The sequence below is a fragment of the Martes martes genome (assembly GCF_963455335.1).
Source record: "Martes martes genome assembly, chromosome: 9".
Lineage (NCBI taxonomy): Eukaryota > Metazoa > Chordata > Mammalia > Carnivora > Mustelidae > Martes > Martes martes.
In genome coordinates this window covers 3,992,083-4,019,818 of record NC_137896.1, presented here as the reverse complement: position 1 = coordinate 4,019,818, position 27,736 = coordinate 3,992,083, and the positions used below count along the sequence as shown (strand labels likewise).

At 59.3% G+C, this 27,736-nt stretch overlaps 1 protein-coding gene across 1 annotated transcript; it reads left to right on the top strand.

Moving 5' to 3' along the window:
• NPEPL1 (aminopeptidase like 1) lies at positions 1-24,226 on the top strand. The gene is made up of 12 exons (XM_080814102.1): positions 1-208; positions 661-846; positions 1,273-1,443; positions 5,613-5,702; positions 6,165-6,246; positions 7,911-8,053; positions 13,284-13,361; positions 20,976-21,076; positions 21,882-22,005; positions 22,280-22,456; positions 22,895-23,005; positions 23,527-24,226. The coding sequence occupies exons 1-12, from the start codon at positions 59-61 to the stop codon at positions 23,683-23,685; spliced, it is 1,572 nt and encodes a 523-aa protein (XP_080670228.1). The 5' UTR covers positions 1-58; the 3' UTR covers positions 23,686-24,226.
• Positions 24,227-27,736: the final 3,510 nt, after the last annotated feature.

The window sequence follows — 27,736 nt, the reverse complement described above, 5'->3', positions numbered from 1 at the left end:
CGAGCGGAGCGGGGCGGCGGCCGGGCGGTGGGGGGTGGGGGGGGCGGGCCGGCGGAAGATGGCGAACGTGGGGCTGCAGTTCCAGGCCAGCGCCGGGGACGCGGACCCGCAGAGCCGGCCGCTGCTGGTGCTCGGGCAGCTGCACCACCTGCACCGCGTGCCCTGGAGCTACGTCCGCGGGAAGCTGCAGCCCCGGGTCACCGAGGAGGTGAGCGGTGAGCCGCGCGGCCGCCCCGAGGCCCCGCCCGGACCCCGTGGGGGCGCGAGGCCAGCCCGGGGCGGCGCGGGGGGGGGCGCCCGGGAGCCGCCGCCCCCCCCCCGGCGCTGCCTTCGAGGGCCCGCGCCGCCCCTGCGGGGGGGGCGCCGGCCACCCGCTCCCGGAAGCCCTCCCGGCGGCACCCGGGGTCGCAGCGTTTGAAGCCGGCGGCCCGCAGCCTGGCCTTTGAAATCCGCACGGCTTAATCGCACAAGGGTGGACCGGTGCCCGCAGACACACTCGCTGAGCTGAGGCCACACATCTTAATTACCGCCCGTGGGTGCCCCGGGGACGCCGCAGCCGTGGCCTGGCGGCCTGGCGAGCTAGCGCATGCGGGGCCCGGCTGCCGGCATGCGGACCGTTGAAGTCTCGTGTCTGTCTCTTGTCCTCCCCTTCCCATCCAGCTCTGGCAGGCTGCCCTAAGCACGCTCAACCCCAACCCCACGGACAGCTGTCCCCTGTACCTGAACTGTGCCACCGTGGCCGCCCTGCCCTCCAGGGTCAGCCGGCACAACAGCCCCTCGGCCGCCCACTTCGTCACCCGGCTGGTGCGCACCTGCCTGCCACCTGGAACCCAGCGGTGCATTCTGGTGAGTGCCCAGGGCCACCCTCGCATCGTGGGGAGCGTGTGTCCCCATCGCTCAGCCCCGGTGCGGGCACAGCACCCCGGCTCATGGGACCTCCGAGGTGGACATGCCCCCACAACCCATGACATCATAAGCCCAGCTTACAGATAGGGAAACTGAGGTCGAGAGACCGGGCCATTTGCCCCAGATGAGTCTTGGTGGTCGATCTGAGACCCAGACCCAGACATCCTGAGCCCATGCCCCTCCACGTCCTGCCTTCCCGTCTTGGGGGCCGTCTGCACCGGGTAGCGGACGTTTTCTTTCTCCCACCATGAGACGGTGGTTCCAGGAAGGTCCCCGTGTGGCGGCTCGGTTGGGGCCCTGGCTCTTCCCTGGGTGCGGCTCCCGCGGGGCCGCCCCTGCTCAGGGCTCTGCCCCTCTGTGCTGCAGATGGTCTGCGAGCGGTCCGACGCCTTCGCCTCTGCCTGCGCCCTGGCCCGGGCCCTCCCGCTCTTCACCCACCGCTCCGGGGCTGCGCGGCGCACAGAGAAGAAGACGGTGACGGTGGAGTTTTTCCTGGTGGGACAGGACAACGGGCCTGTGGAGGTGTCCACTTTGCAAGTGGGTGTCCAGATGTTCGCCCCGAGTCCCCGGCCCACGTGCGCTGGGACAGCTGGAAGGGGAGGCGGGGAGCGGTCTCTGCACCTTCCCGGGGAGGACAGGGGCAGTGGGGTCCTGTAGCAACATCCGAGGAGGCTTTTCCAGACCCAGGTAGCTGGCCCCCTCCCTCGGGGTGGGACTCCTTGTCAGGATTCAGGTGGTCTTTATTGAGCACCTACCCAGTGCCGGGCCCTCTCTTGTTTTATCCTGAGAATCCTCTCCGTGCGTGTGTCAGTTCCCCTTTGTGGTGCACTTTCACGTGTTGTTTCATTGGATCTTCAGAATAATCCTTTTGAGGCCAGCAAGGCTGGGAGGGACTCCAGGTTAGGAGTCCTGGTCTGGGCTGACCGGTGGGTTCCTCACCCGTGGCAAGTGTCCCAGATCCCGTGGCCATAGCCTCACCCTCTCCACCCCCACCCAGACCCAGGCTGTCCTTCCTACCCCACCCCTCACGGCTGTGCCACGCCAGCACCCCTCACCGGCCACCTCCTCCCCCTGGATTCTTCGCTCTAGAAGGAGAGAACGTGCTTCCGTCTCCACCGTCTTGCAACAGCTCCTTTCCTTTCCTGGCATCGATCTCCAGACTTTGAAAAAACACGGTCTAATTGCTTTGCCTTTCTTAACTCCTCTTTCTCCCTCAGCCCACCAAAACCGAGTTTCCACCCCGCATCCTGACATTGTTTTTTGGGGCCTTGTCTGCTGGATTTGACTAGCTATCCCTCCTGGAAGGGTCTGCCCCGCCCAGAGTCATGCCTCCCTCCCTTGGCTCTCCAGCCTGCCGCCTCTCCGTCCCCTTCCCCAGTACTCCCGCGTTCCAACCTCGTTCTGTCTTCTCCGGGTTCTCGGAGCACCTGTGGGCTCCATCCCACCGACGGGCACCGACGACCATTCTCCCCTCTCGCTGCAGAGCTTTCCTTCTGACTTCCAGACCTGAGCACACCCTGGACCGCACCCCCCCCCATGTCCTCCAAGCCCTTCTCTTCCTTCCCCGCTGACCATGGTGGACTTTCTGTCCTCCTCAGCTTCCCTCCCCGGGCGCTTCTGCTCCAGGCCTGTGTGGTCTCAGGCTGCCATCTGCCCACGTCCCTTCCCCGGAGGCAGCTGGCCGGCTGGCTGACATGGCCTCGCCCTCAGTCAGTCCCTCTGCCCGCTGCGTGCCGTCCCACCTGACGTGACACGTCTCTGCTTAGCTCCTGTGCCCTGCCCTGGGGTGGGAGCTTCGGGAGGGCAGGGACCTGGTCTCTGGTCCTAGCGTGGGCCCAGTATGTGACGTGGGCCAGGGGGTTGGTGGGTCTCCTTGACCCCCACATCCAGTGTGTCCTCTGCCACTGCCGTTGCCTTGGGGTGCTCCCCCCTGCATCCTGCGACTCTCCTGGCCATTGGGGCAGCCTCCTCACTGGTCTTGCCTCCAGAGGCCTTCCCTCCGCCTCCCTCCCACTGCTGCTCACAGCTCGCAGCTCGCGTAGACAGCCCTAGGGGGTGGGACCTGTTGTTCTCCCCATCATAGGGCTGAGCAGACCGAGGCGGCTCAGGGCCATTAGGTGACTCACTGGGGCCACACCAGCAAGGGACAGAGCCAGGTCTTCACCGCTGCCGCCATCTGTCAGCCCTCTTGCCCGTCTGTCCTGGCTTGTGCTTGTGAGCATGGGAGCCTCAGGCACCCCGTGTGGCCTTTTCCATACTACAGAGACCTCGTCGGCCCCTCACAAGTCCTCTGACCCCTGTGGCCTCTCACACCCTCCTCCGCTATAGTGGTTAATGGAGTGAGGTGTCGTGATTCTCTGCTGGACAGGAGTACCTTGGACGCCTTTTAATTCCCAGGGTCTAGTGTGGAAACTGGCGCACAGTAGGGGCTCATGGAGATGTGGATGGAATGAATGAATGAACGAATGATCCATCCTGGGGGACAACTAGACACAAGCTCTTCCCTAAGGTCTTGGGGCTCTTCCCCAAGCTCTCGGGGCTCTTTCCCCAGGTCATGGGGCTCTTCCCAAGCTCTCGGGGCTCTTTCCCCAGGTCACGGGGCTCTTCCCTAAGGCCATGAGGCTCTTCCCCAAGGTCTCGGGGCTCTTCCCCCAGGTCACGGGGCTCTTCCCCAAGGTCTCGGGGCTCTTCCCCCAGGTCACGGGGCTCTTCTCCAAGGTCAGGGGCTCTTCCCCAAGGTTTCAGGCCTCTTTCCCAAGGTCATGGGGCTCTTCCCCCAGATTGCGGGGCTCTGCGGTGGCGGAGGGGCACTGGGCGCCTCCCCCGGGTTTCCCCACTGGGGCCGTGTGCCCTTTCGCCCAGCCAGGCTGGGCCGGAGCCTCTGAGCCCATGCAGGGCTGCGAGGCGAGCGCCTTGCCCCCTTAGAGACGAGTCTTAGGGCCCTGACGTGCTTCCCAGACAGTGGCCACGGGCTAGGTCAGAGATGAGGGATGGATGGGCTCCATGGCGCCCACACACAGGGACCCTCGACTTCCCAGAGGAGAGCCCGCGGTCAGGCGGCAGGGACCACACGGTCACATTTCATATCTGAGCTGTCAAGTCCTGCGTCTCTGCCTTTGAGGCTCGGGGCTTTAATTACCTCGGGAGGGCAGAAGCTCTCCGAGCTCGTCAGCAGGGCCTGGGAGGCGGCCGGGCTGGTGCGGTTGGACCCAGGGCTGGCCCTCGCTGACCCCGGGGAGCCGGGACAGCAATGATGAGCTCACTGCTGTCCGCACCCCCGCCACCCCCGTGCGGCTTTGTTCCCTGCGTGCCGGTGTGGGGAGGGGGGTGGTGGCTGGCCACCGCGTGTCCAAAGCTTGGCGGGGGGTGGGCACCGGGGCGGGGCAGGGGGCAACGAGAGCAGCAGCTACGCAGACATGAAGGAGAAGGCAAAGACCTTCCAGGACCAGCACCGAAGCGAACGTGGGACACAGGTTCTTTCCAGAAAGTAGGGGTGGGGCCGGGGAGGGCGGCCAGTGTGGGGCCTCGGGCGGCCCCTGTGTTGGAGCACAGACACCCGTCTCGAGGGCCTCCCTGGTGCCAAGCAGAGTGCGGGTACGGGGCCGGGTCTCTGCTCCCTCCTGGGCTCTGGGCCGCCGCACGAGGCAGGGTGTGTGCGCTCTTCCCTCCGCACCCCGTGCCCAGAGCCGTGTGGCATCGGGTGGCCGGGACACAAAGACGGGAAGTCTGGGATGCGCTCGCATGGGGCTCACGCGAGGAGAATGCCACCCTTCTGGCCGGAGGGCCATAAGGGGGCCAGCGGGCCTAGGGACGCAGGACGAAGAGCACATTCCCTCCTTTGGGAGGATCCAGAGAAGCTTCTGGAGGGCACAGCCTTTAAGAAGGACCACAAAGGAGGACTGGGATCTTGACAAGAGGAGGAGGGAGGATGTATGGGTCGACGGTGGCAGCCACAGGCAAACCCCGCAGGCAGATGGCTGCAGCAGCAGGCTGCACGGTTCGGTTCCGGGGCTGTCTGAGATCAGGGCCAGGTGTGATGAAGACCCCCTCCCGGGTCTGCCTTTGCGGGTGGCGGCCTCCTGGCTGTGCCCTCCCTCCCTCTTCCTCTGAGGACGCTAATCCCAGCGTGGGCCCCACCGTCCCGACCTCACAGAACCTGAGCGCCTCTCAAAGCCTCCTGCGACCATCACATGGGAGGGGGCTTCATAGGAGTTTCAGGGCGAGGCAGACATTCAGCTCATAGCAAAGGACAGCACTTCTCCCGAGAGAGGATGTGGGATTGGCAGGTGCCCGAAGTAGGAATGCCCAGCGTGCACTCAGGGCCAGGCACAGGGGCCACCTGCCCCCAGGGCGAGGGGAGTAAGCGGCAGAAGAGGTCTGGAAAGGAAGGCGGGCCCCACTGACACTGGCTGGGGGCCAGTGGGGGTGCCAGGCTGAAGGATTCTGGTGTAACCTGGAGGCGAGGTGCAGAGCCATGTGGAACTTTCTGTGGCTGGAGGGGGCGGGGTCACAGACACGGGGGAGACAACAGCAGGTCACGTGAGTCTTATTTCCGCCTGACCTTGACGCCCCGTCAGCAGCCCTGAAAACCCCCCCAGTGACATATACTGCTGGTGCCTTCCGTCCCTGCGGGAACGGACCAGGAGGGACAGCCCTTCCTACCTGGTCCTAGGTCCCCCGTGACAGCCTCTGGTTTCTCTCCCCAGTGCTTAGCAAATGCCACGGAAGGGGTGCGGCTGGCTGCCCGTATCGTGGACACTCCTTGCAATGAGATGAACACAGACACCTTCCTCGAGGTTCGTGGCCCCAGGGAGTCACGCCACGGCGGGACCAGGGTGGGCGAATCATGGGTAGACACCAAGGAAGTCAGGAGATACCCCGGGCTGGAGGCGACAGTGCCTGCAGTCTCGGCACCTTGCCCGGGGACACCTGGGGCTGCTGCGGACGGCGTCCTGCTGTCCACCCAGCTGCAAGGGGCCCCCAGGCCTCAGCGGATGGAGGGAGGACAGAGCCTTCTCCTCAAGGCCTCTCTGCGGGACCGCAGCCACAGTCTGCAGGAAGTTGTAGTTGTTTGGAGGGTGAACCTTCTGTCCTGGATTTAATCGTGCTCCAGGCCCAGAGAGGGGAGGCCCTGGCTTCCGGGCCCGCTCCTCTCTGCCACGCAGGCGTCGGCTCCTCCTGGCCCCGAGCCTCGCCCTCGCCTTGACTTAAACCATCTTCACGTGTCTTTGTGTTGTTTTTTCCATGAACGTGTCCAGGAGATTAAGAAAGTTGGAAAAGATCTGGGGATCACCCCAACGATCATCCGAGATGAGGAGCTGAAGACGAGAGGATTTGGAGGTGGGTAGGGCTGGACCTCGCGGGCCGTGGCCTCAGGACGGGTCCCGGGCGCTGGGGGTGGCAGGGTGGCCGTGGGCCATGCGTTGGGTGGCCTCCAGCTTCCCATGGAAGGAGCCAGCTTTTGTCCAGCCCCAAGGCCAGACCTCGGGAAGCGGACCATCTCCGGGGGAGAAAGGAGCGCTGATTCAGGTTCCGGAAGCCACAGCGTCCAAGTCTTTCCCCGGCCCACTCTCTGTCCACGAGGGCTGCTGTCCCGGCTGCCTGGGCCAGCTCAGCAGGACCCTTCTGCTCCTTGCTCACACAAGCCCACGTTCACGTCAGGGCCTCGTCGTCACGGCTCTCTTTCTCTGGAGTCCTTCCCCGAGATGCTCTCAGAGCGGGGCCGTCACACCCTGAACGTCCTGGGTCGAATCCGCCTCTTCAGAGGGCCTTTCCTGACCACCAGACCCATGTTCCCTGCTCACTGCCGCCCAGGCACTGGCGGCATGGTGACAAGTAGGATAAGGCACTTTCAGTCTGGCTGGGGAAGAGTCACCTCATTCCTTAGCTGTGGCTACCAAACAAAGTACCCCAGAAGGAAGCGGCTGAAGGAAACACACAGTCCGGTGGTTGGGGAATCAGGCATGGCTGGGCTGGGTCCTGGGGCCGGGGTCTCTCCCAGGCGGAGACCAGCACCTTGACCGGGTCTGCTGTCATCTGAAGGCTCAACTGGGGCCGGTGATGTGGTCCCAGCCAGTCTCTCTTGTGGTGCTGTCACCAGGCCTGGGGGCCTTGTTGGCTGTTCCTGATCCCCTCAAAGCAAGGTTTCTGGGTGAGGGAAAGTGAGCAAGCAAGGAGGAGGCAATGTCTTTTTTGCAGCCTAGTCTCGGAGGTGGTGTCTCATCACTTAACGCCATATCCGGAAGCAAGGCGCAAGGTTCCATCCACACTGAGAGAGGGGACCCTGGGGGCAGGGATCGGTGGGGGTGATCCTAGAGGGGCCTGCCACACAACACACAAACCAACAAGTGGAGGGAGAGGTTACGAACGTCAGGGAATCTTCACCGAGGAGATGACGTTTAGAGCAGGTTTTGCAGGATACATGGGAGTTTGTCGGGCGGCCGTTATCTGCTCTCGTCCTGACGTTAATGATCGTTCAGTTCACTTCCTGGGGGGCCCTGAGGCCTGGTCTCTGCCCACAAGAGGCTTTCTTGAGAAGACGGGGCACGTACACCCCGCAGTGAGGCAGTGGTGGGAGCGGGCTCTGAGGGGGTGGTGCGGCGCCGAGCACACAGAGGGCTCAGGGAGGGGGGAGCGAGCGTGGGCTGGAGTGGCCTTGAAGCATTATCCAAAAATCATTTCATTCTGCAATCCTGTTCATTTCTTTCTGGGAATGATACCGTTTTTTTTCCCTCAGCGGGTTTTCTTGCCTAACGATACTTCACACAGAATTCGTTTGCAGTCCCAGAGCATTGGAACTAATTTGCATTCCCCGATCCCACGCTGGCCAGGGGGCAGGAGAGGGGGCAGGGAGCTCGGGCTGGGGCTGCACACGCTCCAGGAGAAGTAGTCACATGCCAGCAGATATTTCTGGGGGGAGAGCTGTGGTTTTTGGGGGGGCCGCTGGGGGTTGTCCGCTCAGTTCAACCTGAGCCCGGCTGACCCTCTCCCTGTGCTTTCTGCAGGAATCTATGGTGTTGGCAAAGCTGCTGTCCACCCCCCCGCGCTGGCCGTCCTCAGCCACACCCCAGAAGGAGCCACGCAGACCATTGCCTGGGTGGGCAAAGGGATCGTCTATGACACCGGGGGTCTCAGCATCAAAGGGAAGGTGAGGTGCTGGGGCCAGGGCTTGGGCAGGGCCCCTGGGTGGGGAAGGCTCTCGGTGGCCCCGTCAGCTCTCAGAGGCGCCAGCGGAAGACGGCGAGCAAGGTTTCTGGGGCCTTGGCGTGCGTCTGGGGAAGAGGTTCGGGAAGAGTCGGTGGGGCCGATTCCTCGTCTGCAGGGGCCATAGTATCACGTCCACGCTCCGAACAGGGATCTGGAAACTAAAAGTCTGGACAGGATCCAGAGAAAAGCAGAAGAAATGATTAGAAGGCTGGAAAACGAGCCCAAGGAGGTACAGTTCCAGGAATCTTGATTCTGTCTGAAGAGAAGGGTGTGGGGTGGCGTCTCCACGACCGTCAGGGTCTCCGCAGACAGAATGCTTCATGCGAGTCTGCACAAGCCCACTCGGAGAACGGGCCCCCCGGTGAAGGCCACGGGGCTTTGGCCCCGCAAGTCAGCCGCCCGCTGGTGTTCCCGTGAGGCCCGGTGGCAGAAGTCCCTCCTACAGGGGGCCTTCAAGCAGGGTCATCTCAGGAGGCTGGGCCAGGAAGGCCTCAGCTCTGCCTCTGAGCTGCCTGCCCTCCTTCACCCGGCACGTTCGGGCCTGCTGCGTGCTGGGAGCCGGGATGGCCCGGGGAAGAGGAGGAGGGACAGTCTTCATCTGCTCATGTCACACACTTGGGTTGAGCAACACTGGGCACCGGGCCTGGGCTGGGCTCTACAGCGCCAAGACCGAGAAGGGCTGGGAAGGAGCAGGTGTGTGAAATCTGGGCCCCAGGAAACCAGGAAGAGGAGAGCCAACGTTCCCAGAGAGAAGGCTCTGGAACACAGAGGACAGGCTAAGCTCACGCGGAGTAGACGTGGAAAGCTGGCAGTTGGTGCGGCGCACAAACGTGTCCTGTTGGCCCAAGGGCTGGTCTATAATTTGAATTAGTTACCAACATGTAAAAAACAGGAAGAATTCTCATAGAAGACGGGCTATCTGACCTTTTGTAAACTGAGGCAATCCGGTGGTGTGGGCCGTCCACCTCCACCCGGAGGCCTCCCGCTGGAGCCGAGAGGCACTTTCTGACCTGGGCCCTGGTATCGGTTGCTATTTCGGGGAGATTGTCCACTACCATTTGCGCCGCTAGCCTGTCTGGTCTATTCGGTACCTAGAGTGGATGGTCTGTTTGTCTGCTTTTTTTTAACATCCCTCCTCCCATAAACAGCAGGATTTTGAGGCCTGATCAGGAAATGATTCAATAGTAAAGGTTAAAAACAAACAAACAAACAAACAAACACCAATTCACCTTTATTGAATTCCGTACATATTATCATGCCAGGAAAAAAAAAGGAAAATAAGTATTACAGGGGCACCAGCCCCGTCGGTGGAGCCCGCGACTCTTGATCTCGGGGTTGTGCGTTCGAGCCCCACGTTGGGTGCAGAGATGACTTAAAGATAAAATCTTTAAATAAGTAAGTAAATAAATATATAAATATTATAGTACACATAAAACAGTAATAGATCAGCACTTTTAAATCACATTCATGTGATTTTTTTTGGATGGAAAGAACTTCTGCCTCCCTCTTGGCCTGTTGTGGTCAAGGACATAGGTTTCCGCTTCTGTCTGAAAGCCGTGGCCTCCGCGGATTTGTCAGTGACTTCATCAGAATTGGCCTTTCGCACATCTCTACGCGTACTGCACGGACAGAGCTTGGTCGGTCCATCTGCCCTCATGCTTGATCCAAAAACACTCTTGATTTGAATGAGGAAGTTGCCGTCGCCTGAAGCAGTCTGTGCAGGGCACCCAGGAAGAGCCCTTCACGTGAGGATCTCTTGGCAGAGACTGCCCCGGACCCCGTTGCCCAAGAAGCTCCAGAAATCGTGATGCTGTCCCCGTGTTCCGTTTCTAGCGGCCCTCATGTGTCCGTGGAGTAAAAATGTGTTAAACACGAGTCCAGGGGCTCCCATAGCCGGAGGGAGGCCGGGAGTCCCCAGCTCCCTGCACCCGTGGGTTTGCTGGGAGTCACTGTTGGAGGCAGGACGGTGTGGCATCACGGCCGTGTAGACTGGGAGTGTAGACGCCGGCCTGCCTCAGCTGTTGGCTGGGAGGCACACCGAGTAGCCCCCACCTGTCCGGCCAGCCCTGTACCTGGCAGAGGATAAGCGGTGAGAATAGTTGGGTTTGAACCTCTTGTCTATATGATCAGAACTCACTTAGATTTTTCGGGAGAACCATTTCACCCCTGATGACAGCAGGCCGACTGACTTTCAGCCGGTGAATTACTGTTTTCAGACCCCACGGCCAGTGCGCCCCTCTGGCTGCGCCTGGTACTGGCCAGCCCTCTCTCACCCACGATGCCGGCTTTTGTCCCTGAGGCAGCAGAGCGCTGGCGGGTAGGATTCCCAGCTCCTTCCTCCTGCGAGCAGATGCTGGCTTTCTGGAAGGCCAGAGTGAGAAGCGGGGGCTCCTGAGAATGAGTCCTTTTGCTGGGGACACCAGACCCAATCCTGCGGGAGGAGCCACCGTTCGGTCTCCAAAGACTTCAAAGGCAAATCAGGATCAGCGTGAATGCAGGTCTCAAATGTGTTAAGTGTCAGGACCCCTTCCTTTCTTAACAAGCATTGACCCCAAGGGGATTTTCTTTTAATCAGAGTGATATTTAGCAGACATTGATGTTTACCCTACTAGAAATGAAGACTGGGAAAGATACTTAATAGTCTATTTTAAAATAACAATGCAAATCTTTTGCATGTTCATGCAAATAACATAACTTTATGAAAATAACCGTATACTCCAAAATGAAAATACATGCGCCAAAAGAGTGGCGTGGTTTTACATCTTGCTGATCTCTCTCCTGTCCACCTCGGTAGAAGACAGCCGAGATTCTGTGTCTGCCCCTGCACGGCGCCTCTTGTGATATGTTCTCTGAGTTGAAACACAAAAAGAAAATCTGTCCTCACTCACTTCGTAGCTGGAAAAGGCAGAAATAGTTTAGTGCCCTTTAGAAGTAACTACGGACATTCTTCTTTGCTATTACACCAAAACTCGACAAGCCAGAGTCTCTGAAAGGTGAGGGACGGTGTGGAATCAGAAACCATGTCAGTGACCCTTGGCACCCTGTTACTTAGTAACTACGGTTGGCCTTGAACCATGACAGCGTGATTGCGTAATACCATTTTGTCACCCGAAATACCTCGTTCCTGGAGTTACACAGGGCCTCCAAATTGTGGCCCAACACACGGTAGTTTTAAAAGTCACACTTGGAATCACTATCCGTTTAGTTTTAAAAATCACTGAGTTTTCTGTCACAGAGGCAGAAAATACAAGTTTTTCAAAATGATGATTCTCTTGCTTGAAATCTCGAATTTTCCCACCGGCACCAACTATTGTCTGCTATTCTCCTAGAAATGAAAGGTTCGCTTTGCTCTTTTTTTTTTTTTTTACTTTTTAAAGGTTTTATTTACTTATTCAAGCGAGAGAGAACGCACGAGAGAAAGCACAAGCAGGGTAGGGGGAGAAGGAGAAGCAGGGTCCCCGCTGAGCAGGGAGTCCGATGTGGGGCTTGATCCCAGGACCCCAGGATCGTGACCTGCGCTGATGGCAGACACTTCACTGACTGAGCCACCCAGGCGCCCCTTTGCTTTGCTGTTTAAGAAAATGTCCGCGGGACACCTGAGTCCAAATAACCCGCCCCGTGTCAGTTGTGCTTCGAATTGAAACCGTGTTCTGGAGCCCAGAGCCCAGCTGAGCTGAGCCCCGGCAACTGTCCCCAGCTTCCACTCGGACCGCCCGGTCCGGGGACAGCGGGGGCACTCTGCGCGCTCCTTCTGGTCCGTCTCGGGGAATCTCGCAAACCGCTGCGCTCCGAGGTTGAGCTTTGGAAAAACCCGCCCATGTAGTCCTTCAGCGAGGAGGCTCGAGCGGAGGGGGCTGTGCTCGCTTTCCCTGGAGGCCGGCGGCGAGTCCAGGGTCCGTCCCTGCCTCGGCTGCGACCCGCCGTCGCTCTGTTGCATCGCGGGAGTGTCAACCCCGTGACACAGGCAGGGGACCTCCTCGTGTGACTCCGAAAATCGTCTCTTTCATAAAAATAAGAGCAACGCTGCAAAGCTCGCGCAGTCATTGAGTTACACTTGCCGCTTGGCGTTTGTCTGGCCCCGGCGGCAGCGAGCGCAGTTGCCGTGACCGACTCAAGCTATTCCGCACGGGCCGTTCGCGACTGGTTTGATTTCCAGATCCGAGGCCCCGTTTTCTCCATTTAAACAATCCTGCGCTTTCTCGCCGATTAGGTCAAAGAGACAGCTTATTTTCGATAGTGCTAGCTGGGTCGTTTTCACTCAGCTTAATTATGAAAGCAGCTCGGTTTATGTCTAAAAATACTTTCCATTAAAACTCGAGGCTTGTGTCATCCGATAAGGGTTCGAAAAAATCACTCTGTCCATTTCAAACCCAAATCCTACATCTGATGACCTGTTGTTAATTTAGAGTATGAACTTGTCAATTAGAGCTGGGAACCTATAAAATGTAAAAATGCACAACCACTCTCAACCCGTTTGTAGAAAATCGCAGCTCCCTCTGCGGAGGGAGGGGACCCCGGGCGCTGACAGCCCTCATTAGACACCAACAGAGCACGTGGTGGGGTGGGATCGGGACGTGACAGTGACATTGGGGAAGAGTTCACACAAACCTGAGCGGGTTGTTTGAGATGGTGACATCAAGCAGCAGAGAGAGCCGCAGCCAAAAGTGTCACCAAGGCCAGGCGGTGACCACGCAGGGTGGTCTACTGTAGAAAGGTGGCCTTGGTGGTGGCGGGAAGGAGGGAGGGGCGCGCACAGAGGAGTCTCTGTGGCTCCTGTCAGGGTGAGGGTCCGAGTGTCCTTGTCAGCTGAGGGCCGGGGAATGGGAACCAGGAAAATGGGAAGGTGGACACCACGGAGAGGAGGGGCCAGGCCACAGCCCACGTGGCAGCTCTGGACAGCTCCCCAGGTCCCCTTCCCCTCCCACCTGCGGTTCATCAGGTAGCCCCAGAGCCCTGCTCCGGCGGAAAGAGCCCCGCACCTTTGACCCTTCTGTCCCACTGCTTCTAGAGAGCAGCCACTCGACCAGTGGGAGTTTCTTGGGTTCTGTGGGTCACACAGGTCTGGGGGAGCCGCTCGGGGCCCCTGGGTGCCGGGCAGGAGCGGGGCCCTGTTGCCGGCAGGGCCGACACCTGCTCACGCTCACTTTGTGTCCCCTCCGCGCCCCCTCCAGACCACCATGCCTGGGATGAAGAGGGACTGCGGAGGCGCCGCGGCCATCCTGGGAGCCTTCAGAGCCGCCATCAAGCAGGTGAGTGCAGCCCTGTCCCCTGCAGCCCTCGGGATGGGGGGCTCCCTGCTGTGAGCTGTCCCTCCTCCTCCCCCGGTCCATCAGACCCCGGTGTCCTGAGTCCCCACCGCTCCGTGTCTCTCCCCCTCCTCTCACTGCCACATTGCGCACCCCTGGGCTCCCAGAGCTTCCTGCCTTCTGCCAGGGCTGCTCGTCCTGTCACCTCTGCCTGGGGCGTCACCTCTCCTGGGGCTATCACCCCTCCTGAGACTATCACCTCTCCTGGGGCTGTCACTTCTCTTGGGAGTGTCACCTCTCCTGGCAGAGTCACCCTCCTGAGGGTGTCCTCTCCTGGGATTGTCACCTCCCAAGACTGTCACCTCCCCGAGGAGTGTCACCGCTCCCTGGGGTGTCACCTCCCATGAGGCTGTCCCCTCTGCCTGGATACATGGCCTCTACCTGAGTGTGTCTGGCCATGCGGGTCACTCAGGGTCTGGCTGTATCAGGCCCCCCCATGAGTGCTTGTTCTGTGAAGAAACCTGACTAAAACCGTATGGCAGAGCACGACCACCGTGCTGGGCCCTGGACCGCGCTCATGAGCACAGGCCTTCCTGGGTACCCCCGTAGCCTTCCTCTGCGTCACCATGACCCCTGAGCAAGGGTTATCTATGGGCCACGTGGTGGGACTGCTGTATGTGCCAGTGGGACCCGGGGCCACTGTCTCCATGCTCTGCAGACCAGCCGTCCGGGGTCCGTGACAGCCCGGGGACAGGGGCTGTCGTCTAACGTAGCAGCAGTGCCCACATGGGAGGGAAGGGTGGCCGCCCACAGCTGCCAGGTCTCTGGGGAGGGAAGCCGCTTCGGCCTGCCCCCCGCCACGGCTTCAGCTCACAGGACCGCACTCTTGACCCAGTGTCCCGGCGCTGAAGTGTCAGGTCGCGCCTGTATGAGCCAGAGGGGGAAGGGGCCCAGGGAGGGACTTGCTGGCATTGGTGAGCCGTGACTGGCCAGAAGGGGACTAGGGTCAGCCTTGGGAACAGCCTGACTGACCACTTGGAACAAAGACATCGGGGGGAGCCGCAGGGGTCCCCAGCCCCGTCCTTGCGCTGCTCCTACGTTCCTGGCCTTCACCTCGCCTCGTGCAGGACCTTCCTTCTCCGTGGGGCTGCCTGTGCAGCTGGGCCCCTGGGGGTGGACTTACAGGGAAACCAAAAAGGTCCTGGTGAACGGTTTCTGGGTCTGGCTGGTCAGAAGCCCAGCCTGTGGCCGGGGAGGAGCAGACCTCCCAGGAGAAAGGAAGGGCTCTGGGTGCAGGTGGGCGTGGGAGGCGCCCTGACTGCGCTTGGGGGCTTCTGGCCGGGCAGAGGGGGCTGGCACTGCCCCGAGCCGGGTCCAGCAGGCCCCCCAGGGTCTCTCCCGAGTGGAGCCCCGACCATGGTTCTCCGTGAACAGTAGCCAGGCCCAAACCCGGAGGCGGGGACCTGGCCAAAGGCGCGCTGGGCCCGTCGCCAGCTGCAGACCCAGGAGCCGGCACTCGACGAGGCGCCAGCCTTGCTCCGCACCGCCAGCCTGGCCGCTGCCCCCTGCCCCCACCCCTGGAGCCTGGCTGCCTCCGTAGAAGAGCTTGTCAGGGCCCCAGGGGACAGGCCCAGCCGGAAGGTGCTCGCTGGGTGGCTCTCCCTGAGCGGAGCAGCTGCTGCTTGTTGGTGGCTCCCGGGAGGCCTCTGGAGGGCTCACGTGGCCACTCTCTGGCATCATCCCCGTTCACGCCAGTCGCCGCCGCTCCAGTGGAGTGCCCCGGCAGCTAGAATGTTTGGGGCTCGAGCTCCCTGTTCCCAGGGAGCCACGTGCAGTTAGCACTGATTCAGCAGCTGGTGGCCAGGGGTGACCTCAGGACTATTCGGAGCCCCTCCCCACCTCCAAGGGTGCCGCAGCAGGGTGCTGAGGGCCCCCTATCGCCCCAAGGGCCACGGCCTAGAGGCTCCACTCCTTTTTCTTCTTAATTCAATTAATTAACACATGGTGTATTATTAGTTTCAGAGGCACAGGTCTGTGATTCATCCGTTTTACACAATACGTGGTGTCATTCCATCACGTGCCCTCCTTAATACCCACCACTCAGTTACCCCATCCCTCTACCCCCCTTGCCTCCAGCAACCCTCAGTTTGTATCCTAGGATTAAGAATCTCTTACAGCTTGTTTCCCTCTCTGATTTCATCTTATTGTATTTTTTCCCTCTCTTCCCCTATGATCCTCTGTTTTGTTCGTTTTTGTTTTTTTTTTTTAGAGATTTTTTATTTATTTGACAGAGATCACAAGTAGGCAGAGAGGCAGGCAGAGAGAGAGGAAGGGAAGCAGACTAGCAGGGAGCCTGATGTGGGGCTCGATCCGAGGACTCTGGGATCATGACCTGAGCTGAAGGCAGAGGCTTTAACCCACTGAGCCATCCAAGTGCCCCTGATCCTCTGTCTTGTTTCTTAAATTCCACACATTAGTGAGATCATATGATAATTGTCTTTCTCTGATTGACTTATTTCACTTAGCATAATACCCTCTAGTTCCATCCACGTTGTTGCAAAGGGCAAGATTCCATTTTTGCTGGCAGCGTAGTATTCCATTGCATATGCATCCCACGTCTTCTTTATCCACTCGTCTGTCGATGGACCTCTGGGCTCTTTCTGTAGTCCGACTATCGTGGACATTGCTGCTGTGAACATTGCGGTGCAGGAGCCTCTGAGAATCACGACATTTCTGTCTTTAGAGTAAATACTCATTGTGCACTTGCTGGGTCATAGGGTAGCTCTATGTTCAACTTTTTGAGGAACCTCCACGCTGTTTTCCAGGGTGGTTGCACCAGCTGGCATTCCCACCAACAGTGTAGGAGGGTTCCCCTCTCTCCGCATCCTCGCCAGCATCTGTCATTTCCTGACTTGCTAATTTTAGCCATTCTGACGGGTGTGAGGTGGGATCTCACTGTGGTTTTGATGTGTACTTCCCTGATGCCGAGTGATGCTGAGCACTTTTTCACGTGTCTGTTCTTCATCTGGAGGTCTTCTTGAGAGAAATGTCTGTTCATGTCCTCTGCCTGTTTCTTGATTGGATTATCTGTTCTTTGGGTGTTGAGTTTTATAAGTCCATTATAGATTTTGGATACTAGCCCTTTATCAGATAAGACATTTACAAGTATCTTCTCCCATTCTGTCCATTGTCTTTGGTTTTATCCACTATTTCCTTTGCTGCACAAAAGCTTTTTATCTTGAGGAAGTCCCAATAGTTCATTTTTTAAAAAATATTTTATTTATTTATTTGACAGAGAGATCACAAGTAGGCAGAGAGGCAGGCGGGGGGGGGGGCGGGAAGCAGGCTCCCCACCGAGCAGAGAGCCCGATGCGCGGCTCGATCCCAGGACCCTGAGATCATGACCCAAGCCGAAGGCAGAGGCTCAACCCACTGAGCCACCCAGACGCCCCCCAGCAGTTCATTTTTGCCTGTTTCTCTTGCCTTTAGAGACATGTCTAGCAAGAAGTTGCTGTGGCCAACATCAAAGAGGTTGCTGCCTGTGTTTTCCTCTAGGATTTTGATGGATTCCTGTCTCACATTGAGGTCTTTCACCCATTTTGAGTCTATTTTTATGGATGGTGTAAGAAAATGGTCCAGTTTCATTCTTCTGCATGTGACTGTCCAGTTTTTCCAACATCATTTGTTGGAGAGACTGTCCTTTTCCCATTGGATAATCTTTCCTGCTTTGTTGAAGATTAGTTGGCCATAGAGTTGAGGGTCCATTTCTGGGGTCTCTATTCCATTGATCTGTATGTCTGTTTTTGTGCCAATACCATACTGTCTTGATGATGACAGCTTTGTGATAGAGCTTGAAGTCTGCAATTATGATGCCACCAGTTTTCTTTTTCAACATTCCTTTGGCTATTTGGGGCCTTTTCTGGTTCCCTACAAATTTTAGGACTATTTGTTCCATCCCTGTAAAAAAGTTGATGGTATTTTGATAGGGATTATATTGAATGTGTAGATTGCTCTGGGTAGCATTGACATTTTAACAATATCTGTTCTTCTAATCCGTGGGCATGTAACGTTTTTCCATTTCTTTGTGTCTTCCTTAATCTCTTTCATGAGTGTTCTATAGTTTTCTGAGTACAGATTGCTTTCTTCTTTGGTCAGGTTTATTCCTAGGTATCTTATGGTTTTGGGGGCAATTGCAAATGGGATCAACTCCTTAATTTCTCTTGCTTGTGTCTCATTGTTAGTGTATAAAAATCCAAATGACTTCTGTGCATTGATTTTATATCCTGCCACTTTGCTGAATTCCTGTACAAGTTCCAGCAATTTGGGGTGGAGTCTTTCGGGTTTTCCACATGGAGTATCACATCATCTGCAAAGAGTGAGGGTTTGACTTCTTCTTTACCAATCCGGATGCCTTTTATTTCATTTTGTTGTCTGATCATTGAGGCCAGGACTTCTAGTACTATGTCGAACAGCAGTGGTGAGAGTGGAAATCCCTGCCATGTTCTTGACCTTAGGGGAAAAGCTCTCAGTTTTTCCCCATTGAGAATATTTGCTATGGGCTTTTCATCTATGGCTTTTATGATATTGACGTCTGTTTCTTCTATCTCTACACTATGAAGAGTTTTAATCAAGAAAGGATGCTGTACTTTGCCAAATGCTTTTTCTGCATCTGTTGAGAGGTTCATATGGTTCTTGTCCTTTTTGTTTTTTTCACTAGTGAATTGTTTCACAGTGATTTGGATGTTGAACCATCCTTGCAGCCCAGGAATAAATCCCCCTTGGTCGTGGTGAATAATCCTTTTAATGTACTGTTGGATCCTATTGGCCAGTATTTTGGTGAGAATTTTTGCATCCATGTTCATCAGGGATATTGGTCTGTAATTCTCCTTTTTGGTGGGGTCTTTGTCTGGTTTGGGGATCAAGGTCATGGTGGGCTCATAGAAAGAGCTTGGAAGTTTTCCTTCCATTCTATTGTTTGAAACAGCAGAATAGGTATTAATTAACAGAATTAACAGAATAGATATTAATTTGGGCACCTGGGTGGCTCAGTGGGTTAAAGCTGCTGCCTTCGGCTCAGGTCATGATCCCAGCGTCCTGGGATCGAGCCCCACATTGGGCTCTCTGCTCAGCAGGGAGTATGCTTCCTCCCTTCTCTCTCTGCCTGCCTCTCTGCCTACTTGTGATCTGTCAAATAAATAAATAAAATCTTAAAAAAAAAAGAATAGATATTAATTCTTGTTTAAATGTTTGGTAGATTTCCCCTGGGAAGCCGTCTGGCCCTGGACTTTTGTTTGTTGGGAGATTTTTTAATGACTGCTTCAGTCGCCTTGCTGGACATGGGTCTGTTCACATTTTCTATTTCTTCCTATTTCAGTTTTGGTAGTTTATACATTTCCAGGAATGCATCCGTTTCTTCCAGGTTGCCTAATGTTGGCACATAGCTGCTCATAATATGTTGTTATAATTTTAGGTCTTTGGTGTGGGTTGTGCTCTCTCCTCTTTCATTCATGATTTTGTTTATTTGGGTCCTTTCTCTAGAGGCTCCACTCTTAATTCCTAAGAATCTGCACAACTGTAAGTAGGAACCAAGTGTTGAATAAATAAGTAAGTGGGGGAGGGGAGCACTGTTTCTCCAGAGAACCTCCCTGCGCCCACTGCCGAGGAGGTACAGAAACGGCAAGTCTCTGGGGGGCAGACAGCACCATAAGAGTGAGCAACGGCTGCTGGAACCCAGTGCGGGAATGCCGTGGGAGTGGGATGGCTGGCGTGGCTGGGAGTGACTTAGGGGGACTCTGCCCGGCAGGGTCCCTGTGTTCCCACGGCGTGACCAGGATGGGGCCCCACACACGATCCACCTCTAAGACAAGGTCCCAGGAAGAAAGTGGCAGGTCTCTGGGCATCCTGCCGAGTGTGGGTGGGGAGCGCAGGCCCCGGGAGGCAGTGAAGCGCGAGGTCACCAAAGACGGAGGGTGGACCTCAGGAGTCCCAAATTGAGGAGACTGAGGTGATGGCCGAGTCCTTGTGCCTGGACTGGACCCGATCCCCAAGTCGGTGATGACTCTGCAGTGCAGACCAGCACACAGGGCACATCAGGCGTTTGCCCTGGAGGGGGTGGGGGTCCCAGTCAGGGGTATCCAGGGATCATTTGTACCATTTTTGTGAAATTTTCTGTGAGTTTGAAATTATTTCAACGTTAGATGTTTTAATGTTTTTTAAAAGGAGAGGATGTGCGATGCATTGTTGGGCTTGCTAAGAGCAGGTGGCACCTGGTTCTGGGACGGCCATGACCCTCCAAGCCTTACATACCTAAAACCTCAGCTGCCTGCAGCTTTTCGGTCCCCCTGGGGATCCCAAGACCTGTGTGTCTCACCCTTGCACCCCAATACCTGCAACATGAGCTCGGAAACCCCCTGCCCAAGGCCCACAGCACCCTCTAAGATGGCCTTCCCAAGGGGGACCCCACATCAGAACAGCAGCACCCCAGACCTTCTGAGTCCAAAACTGGGGGGAAGGCACCCGACAGGGTCAGGTTGGGGACCGTGGTCTCTCCTCACCATCCTGCTGTCCCATCTTTACGTGGTGCTTTCTCGTGCTCTGCAAACTCCTCTCGCCTCCGGGCCCAGACCCGACTTGGCTCTTTGGGAAGGTTTCGAGGCTCCCCTTCTCCCCTGGTGAGGCCCACCTGCCTCTCTAGCTTCAGAGCCCCTGGGGTCACCCACTTGAAACATGTGGTTTCCAGACCACATGTTGTCACAGTTCATTTAATCCCAGCCACTCTTGGGGGTACCTTCGAGCTGACGGGCTGCCCGGTGTCGCGGCCCCCGAGAAGCGAGGGGGGGTGCTTTCCCGGGCACTGGGTGTCAGGCTCAGGCTCAAAGCCATCCCCGCCCGGTGCCATGGCTCCAGCCCTTGCCGCAGGCCTGTGTTTACCTTCGCCGAGGTGGACCTGTGGTGGAAGGGTCGCCTGCCGCTGGAGGGGCCTGGCACGCCCCGTGCCCAGAGGAGACACGTCCTGGTTATGGGCTCGGGTCCGGGAGCAGAGGACAGGCAGGGACAGGGTGCGGCACCTCTACTCCCCTTAGTGCTGCCACCTGGGCGAGGCCTGCTTGGGGTTTTCTGGGGCAGGTTCAGGACCCGTGTGGGGCGGAAACCACCTCAGCCTTTTTTGTGCACGTCTCTCAATGTAGAGACGTCATGTCTGGGCATCAGAAAACTAATTTCCCACCTCAGTTTCTCTGAGGCAACTCTCCCCAACCCCCGTGCACCTGTACGTGTGTGGCTTGCTTTTGTGCAGCAGTGCCGAGCTCAGAGGGCTTGTGCAGTGAGAGACACTGATCACCGACCATGTTTTGTGGACGGGAGGCCAAGGCTCAGCCAGCAGCCTGGCCCTTGTGCTGGGTGATTGGTTGAGCCAGGATTAAAGCTGGGAGCCCAGCCGCACTCCTGGGCTCGTTTCTGCATTGGGTGGGCTCTGATGGAGGACATAGAACTCCCCAGCTGGGGGGCTGCCGGGACTGCTTCCCAGGGCTCTGTCTGTCTGTCTGTCCCTGAGGGTAGAAGACCCTGGCCTGTCCTCCCTCCTCCATGCACGCGCCACGTGTCCCTTGTTCCCTCCAGGGTTTCAAAGACAACCTCCACGCTGTGTTCTGCTTGGCTGAGAACTCTGTGGGTCCCAACGCTACGAGGCCAGACGACATCCACCTGCTGTACTCAGGAAAGTACGTCTGGCTCCCCTCACTCCCTGGCCACCCCTGGGCTGGAGCTGGCAGGGGGCCCATCTCCTTCCCAGGGCTGGGCTGGTCCGCTGGGGCGCATCCCCTGGGGAAGGCACAATCACAGGGGCCCGGGGAGGGGCAGCCGCATCACCAGACAAGGCGCTGGGCTCCCTCATGGTGCCCAGTGTAGGATCCCGCCTGCTTTTGTGGGCTGAGTTCGTCCCAACCTTAAGGGTGAAGGTTCTTTGTGCCTCTGAAGCCCTGCCCCTCCCCCACTCCGTGCTCGGGGCCCTTCCTGCGCTTCCCCCTCAAGGTCAGCCCTTGGACTGTTTCTTCTCAGCTGCGTAAGGACATACCTAGAAGTCTGTGCGTAGCAGCTGGAGGAGCAGGTGGCGCAGGTTCACAACAGGAGGGCCCGCTGGGCTCCCCGTGCGAGGGGGCCTGCCCCCAGGGTGACCCTGAGAGGTGCTTCCGTTTTTGCATTTACCCAGTGCCTGGCATTGTGGGCCAAGGGCTAGCCCAGCGCAGTGTATGTGCCCTTACAACCCTGTTCTCCTATCTTACAGACGAAGAAACCGAGGCGGGGGCTCGGCGGCTTTCCCTGGCTCCCACTGGAGGGCAATGGGGTGGGGTCTGGCCCGGGCCCTGGTGCTGCATTGCCCTAGGGGATGGGTGTGGCCCTGCCTCTAGGAGACTGGGGAGCTAAAGGGCAGAGAGCTCTAAATAGAGTCTCCCCAGTTCCAAAGGGACTCGCTAACAGTGCCCCAGGGAGTGCTGTCCCTGAGCTGGGGTCTCTGCTGCGCCCCAGGACTGTGGAGATCAACAACACTGACGCGGAGGGCAGGCTGGTGCTGGCGGATGGCGTGTCCTACGCCTCCAAGGACCTGGGTGCGGACATCATCCTGGACATGGCCACACTGACCGGAGCTCAGGTGGGCCACTTTGACTCCCAGGGCGGGCGGTGGGGGGCCTGGTGCAGTCCCCTAATCGTCAGGGCCTGGCCGAGGAGGCCGGAGACCTCGTCCCGGGCCCCCAGCTCGGTGCAGGTGGCAGAGCCCGTGGGCTGGGCCCCAGCGCGCAGACAGCGTAGGGACCGTCCTCCCTGGGACACTCACACTCTTGCTTCCTTCCTCCTTTGCTGCTCGCGGCCTCTCCTGGCTTCTCCATCTTTGGCCTGTGCTCCGTCCGGCCCGGCCACCCTCCCAGGGCATCGCCACCGGCAAGTACCACGCCGCAGTGCTCACCAACAGCGCCGAGTGGGAGGCCGCCTGCGTGAAGGCCGGGAGGAGGTGCGGGGACCTGGTGCACCCCCTGGTCTACTGCCCCGAGCTGCACTTCAGCGAGTTCACCTCAGCCGTGGCCGACATGAAGAACTCCGTGGCGGTAGGTGTGCAGGGCGCCCGAGGGACCCGAGACGTGGCAGCAGTGGGGCCCCAGATCCACACGCAGCGGGGAAGCAACCAGAACGGGGACGTGGCTCTCTCTGGTCTCCCCGCCGGCGCATCCATCGTGTTGGGCACTGGGGGTCCCCGCTCCAGGCTGTGTTCCTTCGCCACTCCAGCATCACCCCGGGGTGAACAGACCCCTTAACCCACGTGCAAAGTCCTCGGGGTCCCTCTGTGCAATCTCCCAACACTGGGGACCCCCCGCCCCCGGCCCCCTTCTTGCAGCCACTAGGGGAGGCGGTGTCTGGAGTGTGGGTGGGCGAGGGGGCACAGGGGCGCCCAGTTGGGTCCAAGCGGGAGCAGCCCCGGATGCCCCTCCCCCACGCCCCCGCTGCCGGGAGCAGAAAGGTCACCTTCTGTCCTGCCATCCCCCCAGGACCGGGACAACAGCCCCAGCTCCTGCGCCGGCCTTTTCATCGCCTCACACATCGGCTTTGACTGGCCTGGGGTCTGGGTCCACCTGGACATCGCCGCCCCGGTGCACGCCGTGAGTCCGGGTTCCCCCGTGGTGCTCTCCTTTCCCCACCTGCCCCGACCCCCCACGCTCCCCCCTCGCTGGCCAGGCTGCTCCCACCCTTGTGCGTCCGGGGCCCGCTCTGGCTGCAGGTGGAGCTCGTCAGAAGCATTACGTGTTGGGGTCACACTGCCTGTGGCCCGACCTCCACAGGTCGACCACAAGGGGTGACTGCACCCCCAACCTCTGGTCTCCGCGGCCCCGGAAACAGAGGGGCTGCTGGGTGTGGCCCTTTTCCGGCCAGCCTGTCCTTGCCTGGAGGCCCGGGGCCCTCAGCTCCCCCTTTCCCACCCACGAAGACCCGGGGCTTGGGACCGGAGTGCACGGAGCCACTGCGCCACCCTGCCCCCTGCTGAGTCCCGTGACAGGAGAGCGGGAGGGGGACCGTAGGACGAGTGGGGGGTGGACCGGGAGCCCCTGCCCGCCGAGAGGGGCTTGCTGGGGGCATCCGGCTCTGCCTGGCAGAGGGTTTCCAGCCTGCTCTTTGCCCACAGGGGGAGCGCGCCACGGGCTTCGGCGTGGCGCTCCTGCTGGCGCTGTTCGGCCGGGCCTCCGAGGACCCCCTGCTGAACCTGGTGTCCCCACTCGGCTGCGAGGTGGATGCCCAGGAGGGGGATGTGGAGAGGGACTCTAAGAGGCGCAGGCTCGTGTGACGCCGGTCCCTCCCTGGCCCCCTGGCACCAGGCTCTTTACCTCACTTTGCACTGACAAATTTTAAGCAGGCGGAAGAGGACACCTGAGATAGGCTTTGGTTTGTTTTTCTTTTTAGTTGTCACGGTGATAGAAGCAGCTCCTACTTCTGTCCTAGAAGACAGCTTAGGGTCTGGAGGGTTGCGGGGGGTGGGTTGGGGGGAAGCCCTGGGCCTTGCTGCCCTTCCAGTGACCTCCCAGCTTCCCTGCCGGCTTCCGGAGACTCTGCTCCCCCCACATCCCCGGGGCCCCCGCGCCCTTGAGGCTCCAGGCGCAGTGGGTGCCCATGGCCTTGTCCTTGGCCCCTGGCCCCACACGCGGCCCCCACCTGCTAGAGAGCCCAGTCCCCTGCTCCAGCCGGGGCTGCCACCACCCCCAGGCAGCCCTGCCCCTCTGGAAGGGTGGCCGTGACTTGTTTCAGGGACCCAGTCTCACGGCATAAGGGGAGGCTCTGGGCCCTTAGGATTCCCTGGCAGTTGAAGTAAATATGGCTGTATCACAGGACACCTTTGCCTCTGTCTCCTCTGTCTCCCACGCTGCGGCCTGCCCGTGGCTTCGAGGCCTCGGGCATTCCCACCTCCTCGAAACACAGCATCCAGCACTGAGAGGTGGTTGGCGACCTCGCTTTTGCCGCCACAGAGAGCGCTGGGCCCTGGGAAGGGGATGGGAGCCGGGGCCGGAGTCCTCGGGTCCGTGGCTGCCCACCCCGGCTGGCTTGGTCTCCTGAGGCTTCGCGACGCAGGGGCTTTGTGGGGGCCTCCCACGCTCCTGCTGTCTGCAGGGAAGGCCACCCTCCCCGCTGTGCACATCACCAGGCAAGTGCCCTACGGAGTCGGGTGTATCTCCTTCGCACGAGAGGTCCCCCGGGCACAACCTCGGTGCCGAAGGACACAGATGCAGGAGACTCGCCCTCCCTGGGTCCAGCTGTGGCTGGTGAGGCAGGGTGCCTGGGGGCCAGCCTCCCCCCAGCTCGGGTGAGAGAGCGGGCAGGGCCTTTGTCCCCTCTTAGGCTCCATCCCAGTGCGCCTTCGGGGACTCGGGCACTAGCCGGCGGGGAGGAAGCTGCCCATACTTCCTCTGCTGGGGACAGAGGACACAGGTTACTGGGCTGTGCCCTGGCCCGCTAACCGCCTCACACCTGCACAAGCGTCCCCAGACTCCCAAGTCCCTTCCCTCACTCTGGAAATCAAGGTGACTTTTTGGGCCTGGTCCCAAGCAAATATTTATGAACTGCTTTCTGCGCTCAGTGCTAGCTGGGCCCGGAAAAGGCAAGGAGCAGCTCTGAGGCCCCAGCCCTGTCTGGGAAAACCATGGCCCGACACGCTAAGTGACAATAATAGCAGTCACAAGGTGCTAGGTGGGCAGCAGGCTCTGTGAGCGGAGGGGACGCACCCTGGGGGGCCGGAGGGGCCAGGAGCCTTCACGGTTCATTAGCCTGCTTAATGGCCTTGCAGTGGGCAGCTCTCTCCAGCTTCCCCCAGATGCCCTGGGGGAGGCAGAGGTCACGGAGGTGGTCTAGCTCCCTCTCCAGGCAGCTGGCACTGTCCGCTCCCCCCACCAGGGGGCTGCAGGGTGCAGGGTCAAGGAGAGGGACGAACTGAGTCTCCCTTGTGCAGGCACAAAGGCAGCCTCAGGGCCGGGGACCCAGCTGGGGACCAGCTGCAAGCTCCGGTCTAGCCTGCACGCCTGGCGTCAGGGGGACTGTGCGGGGGGGGGGGGGGGGTGAGCCAAAGGCCTGGCTTTCCCAAGGGCCAAAGGGCTTTAGGATGGGGTGGCCACTTCCCAGGGCTGCACTGGAGCCCCAGCAACAGGGTCAGGGGTCGGCCAGCAGTGGGGGGCAGGTGGGCACTGGCGGGTCCACTCGATCGTGGTTTCTGGCGAGCGGCCCAGTGAAGATTGCCGCTGCTCAGCTCATGGACCCGAGGGTGTGGGTGCAGAGCCCCGGCAGAGTCCCCAGCACCCCCGCTCACACGGAGGGCCTGCCGATGGCGGGGAGACCTGTAGGCCTTAGCACCCCCATCCCAGGAGCAGCCCCACTCGGCTGGGAGGCACAGAGAAGGAAACACTGGCCTCACAGCCCACGAAACCTCCTGCGGGTGGGTCTGGGGGTCCCCAGCGCCTGCCCGGGGAAGGGGCCATGCACCTGCCTGGAGCCGAACCCGTGTCGCCCTGTAGGCAGGAATGAAGGACGAAACCCTGGAAATGTCCCTTTTGGGAAAAGGGCAGTAGTGGTGGCTGAGAGCCAGCCAGCTTCCCCAGCCCTTGACAAGCAGGTGGGAGGACAGCGAGACCCTGCTGCTGTCTATGTCAGAGACAGTAAAGCCCGCCAGTGCGCTCCCAGGGCCTCGGGCACACAGGCCTTGAACTCCCCCTTGCAGGATGGCTCTGGGGAGCAGGGCGAGCAGGGGCCGGAAAGTTCTGCAGAGCCCAGGGCTCAGGGCCCGTCCTTAGGGCAGGGAGAGGCTGACAGGACCCAGCCAGGAAGCCCGGGCAGGAGGAGGGCTTCTCTCCATCCACTCACACCCTGCTCCCTGCGTAGTTGGCTCGTGAAGTCAGTCTCCAGCAGCGAGAGAGCCAGGCCTTCGGGTGGCCTCGTGAACACACAGGATGTGCGCCTGGGCCTGTGAGGGCCCGTGGGGCCAGGGTCCGCGCTTGGTGCAAGTGGGGGGTCGCACCTCCCGTGCAGCCCGGGTCACAAGAACCTGCCTAGCCCCCAAACTCCCACACACACTTCCAGCTGTCACCCCCCAAATCGGGGAAATGGACTTATTTCAAAGAAGCAGTTCCAACTGGATGAAATCCTTTCCGTTCAGGGAATGCTGATCATTCCATCGTCTCGGAAAATCCCAGCCCACCTCACTGCCTCAGTCCGAATGGGGCCGGCTGTCCCCCTAGGAAGCCTCCAGGGCTGCCCCCATGGGCAATGCAGCGTCCACCCGGGATCAGCGCCGCCCGATGCCCCAAATGTACCCCTTCTTGCCCTGAGTGGTGTCTCCCCCCGGGGCTCCCTCCCCGGCCCCCCTCTGTGGCCCCTCCTGAGGGCCCCACATTTGCAGCCTGCCTGGCAGGGTCAGGGTCACTTGTTCCCAGTGCACATGCCCCCTAAAAGCTCTCAGAGGGGGGCCCCTCCCGAGCACGTCTGGGGCCCCAGCAACCCTTCCCTGAGGACATGTTTGTCGAATTCGGATTTGCTGCGTGATTCTCTGCCCAGAACCTCTGTTCAGGCTGTGTTCCCTGGTGAATTGGTGTTCAGCATTTTTGTTTATTTGTTTGTTCTTTAACAAAAGGTTGTTTTGGTTTGAGATTCAGCAAAAACACACACACGTTGCATTCGGCTTCCTCTCCACTCGGATTCGGTAAATCAGTTGTTTTCCAGGCTGGTTCTGAGTCCTTGCCTCAAATGAGCCTCCAACAAGATAATGCATTTAAAAGCTCTTGGAAAAGTACCAGGCCCCACGCACATGTGAGGTATTGTCATCCTGCGAGCCCCGCACCCCACGCCCCGGAGCCAGGCTCAGCTCCCGAGCACTCACATCCGGAAGCCCAGGCCTGCCCTCCCTCCTGACCGGCCCTGGCCCTCCCTTCCCATCCTGGGGGTAGGGGGACAGGGATGTGAGGGCAGGAGCGTCTGGGAGCCTGTACTCCCTCAAGAGGTGGGACGGATCCTCATAGACCTCCCACCGGTGGGCTGTTTGTGCTTGGGTTCCCACTGCGGTCCTGAGAGCTTTGGGGAGGGGTCCCGAGAGCTTTCTTCGGGCAGGAAAACAAAATAAAAAACAAGCCCCCCAGACTGGAAAGCTCCGAGGCCACGTTAGCACAATGGGGACATGTGGGGGCCTGGAGCCGAGGTGGTGGACTGGGACGGGCTACGCGGGAGACTCTGCCTGTCCCCCGTTGATGACCGACGTGGCCTTAAGTCCCCAACTACAGACCTCTCTCGAATGCTGACGCTGTCCCTTTCCTCCGGCAGGCTGGCTGGCTTTCACTGGTGTCTATGAGCAAGCTTGGTCCAGT

Bases quoted from the DNA above. Each gene is read 5' to 3' on its own strand.
- NPEPL1 (XM_080814102.1), top strand. From the start codon at position 59: ATGGCGAACGTGGGGCTGCAGTTCCAGGCCAGCGCCGGGGACGCGGAC. The intron at 5,703-6,164 runs GTTCGTGGCCCC...GAACGTGTCCAG, and splicing joins ACACAGACACCTTCCTCGAG to GAGATTAAGAAAGTTGGAAA. The intron at 6,247-7,910 runs GTGGGTAGGGCT...TGCTTTCTGCAG, and splicing joins GAAGACGAGAGGATTTGGAG to GAATCTATGGTGTTGGCAAA.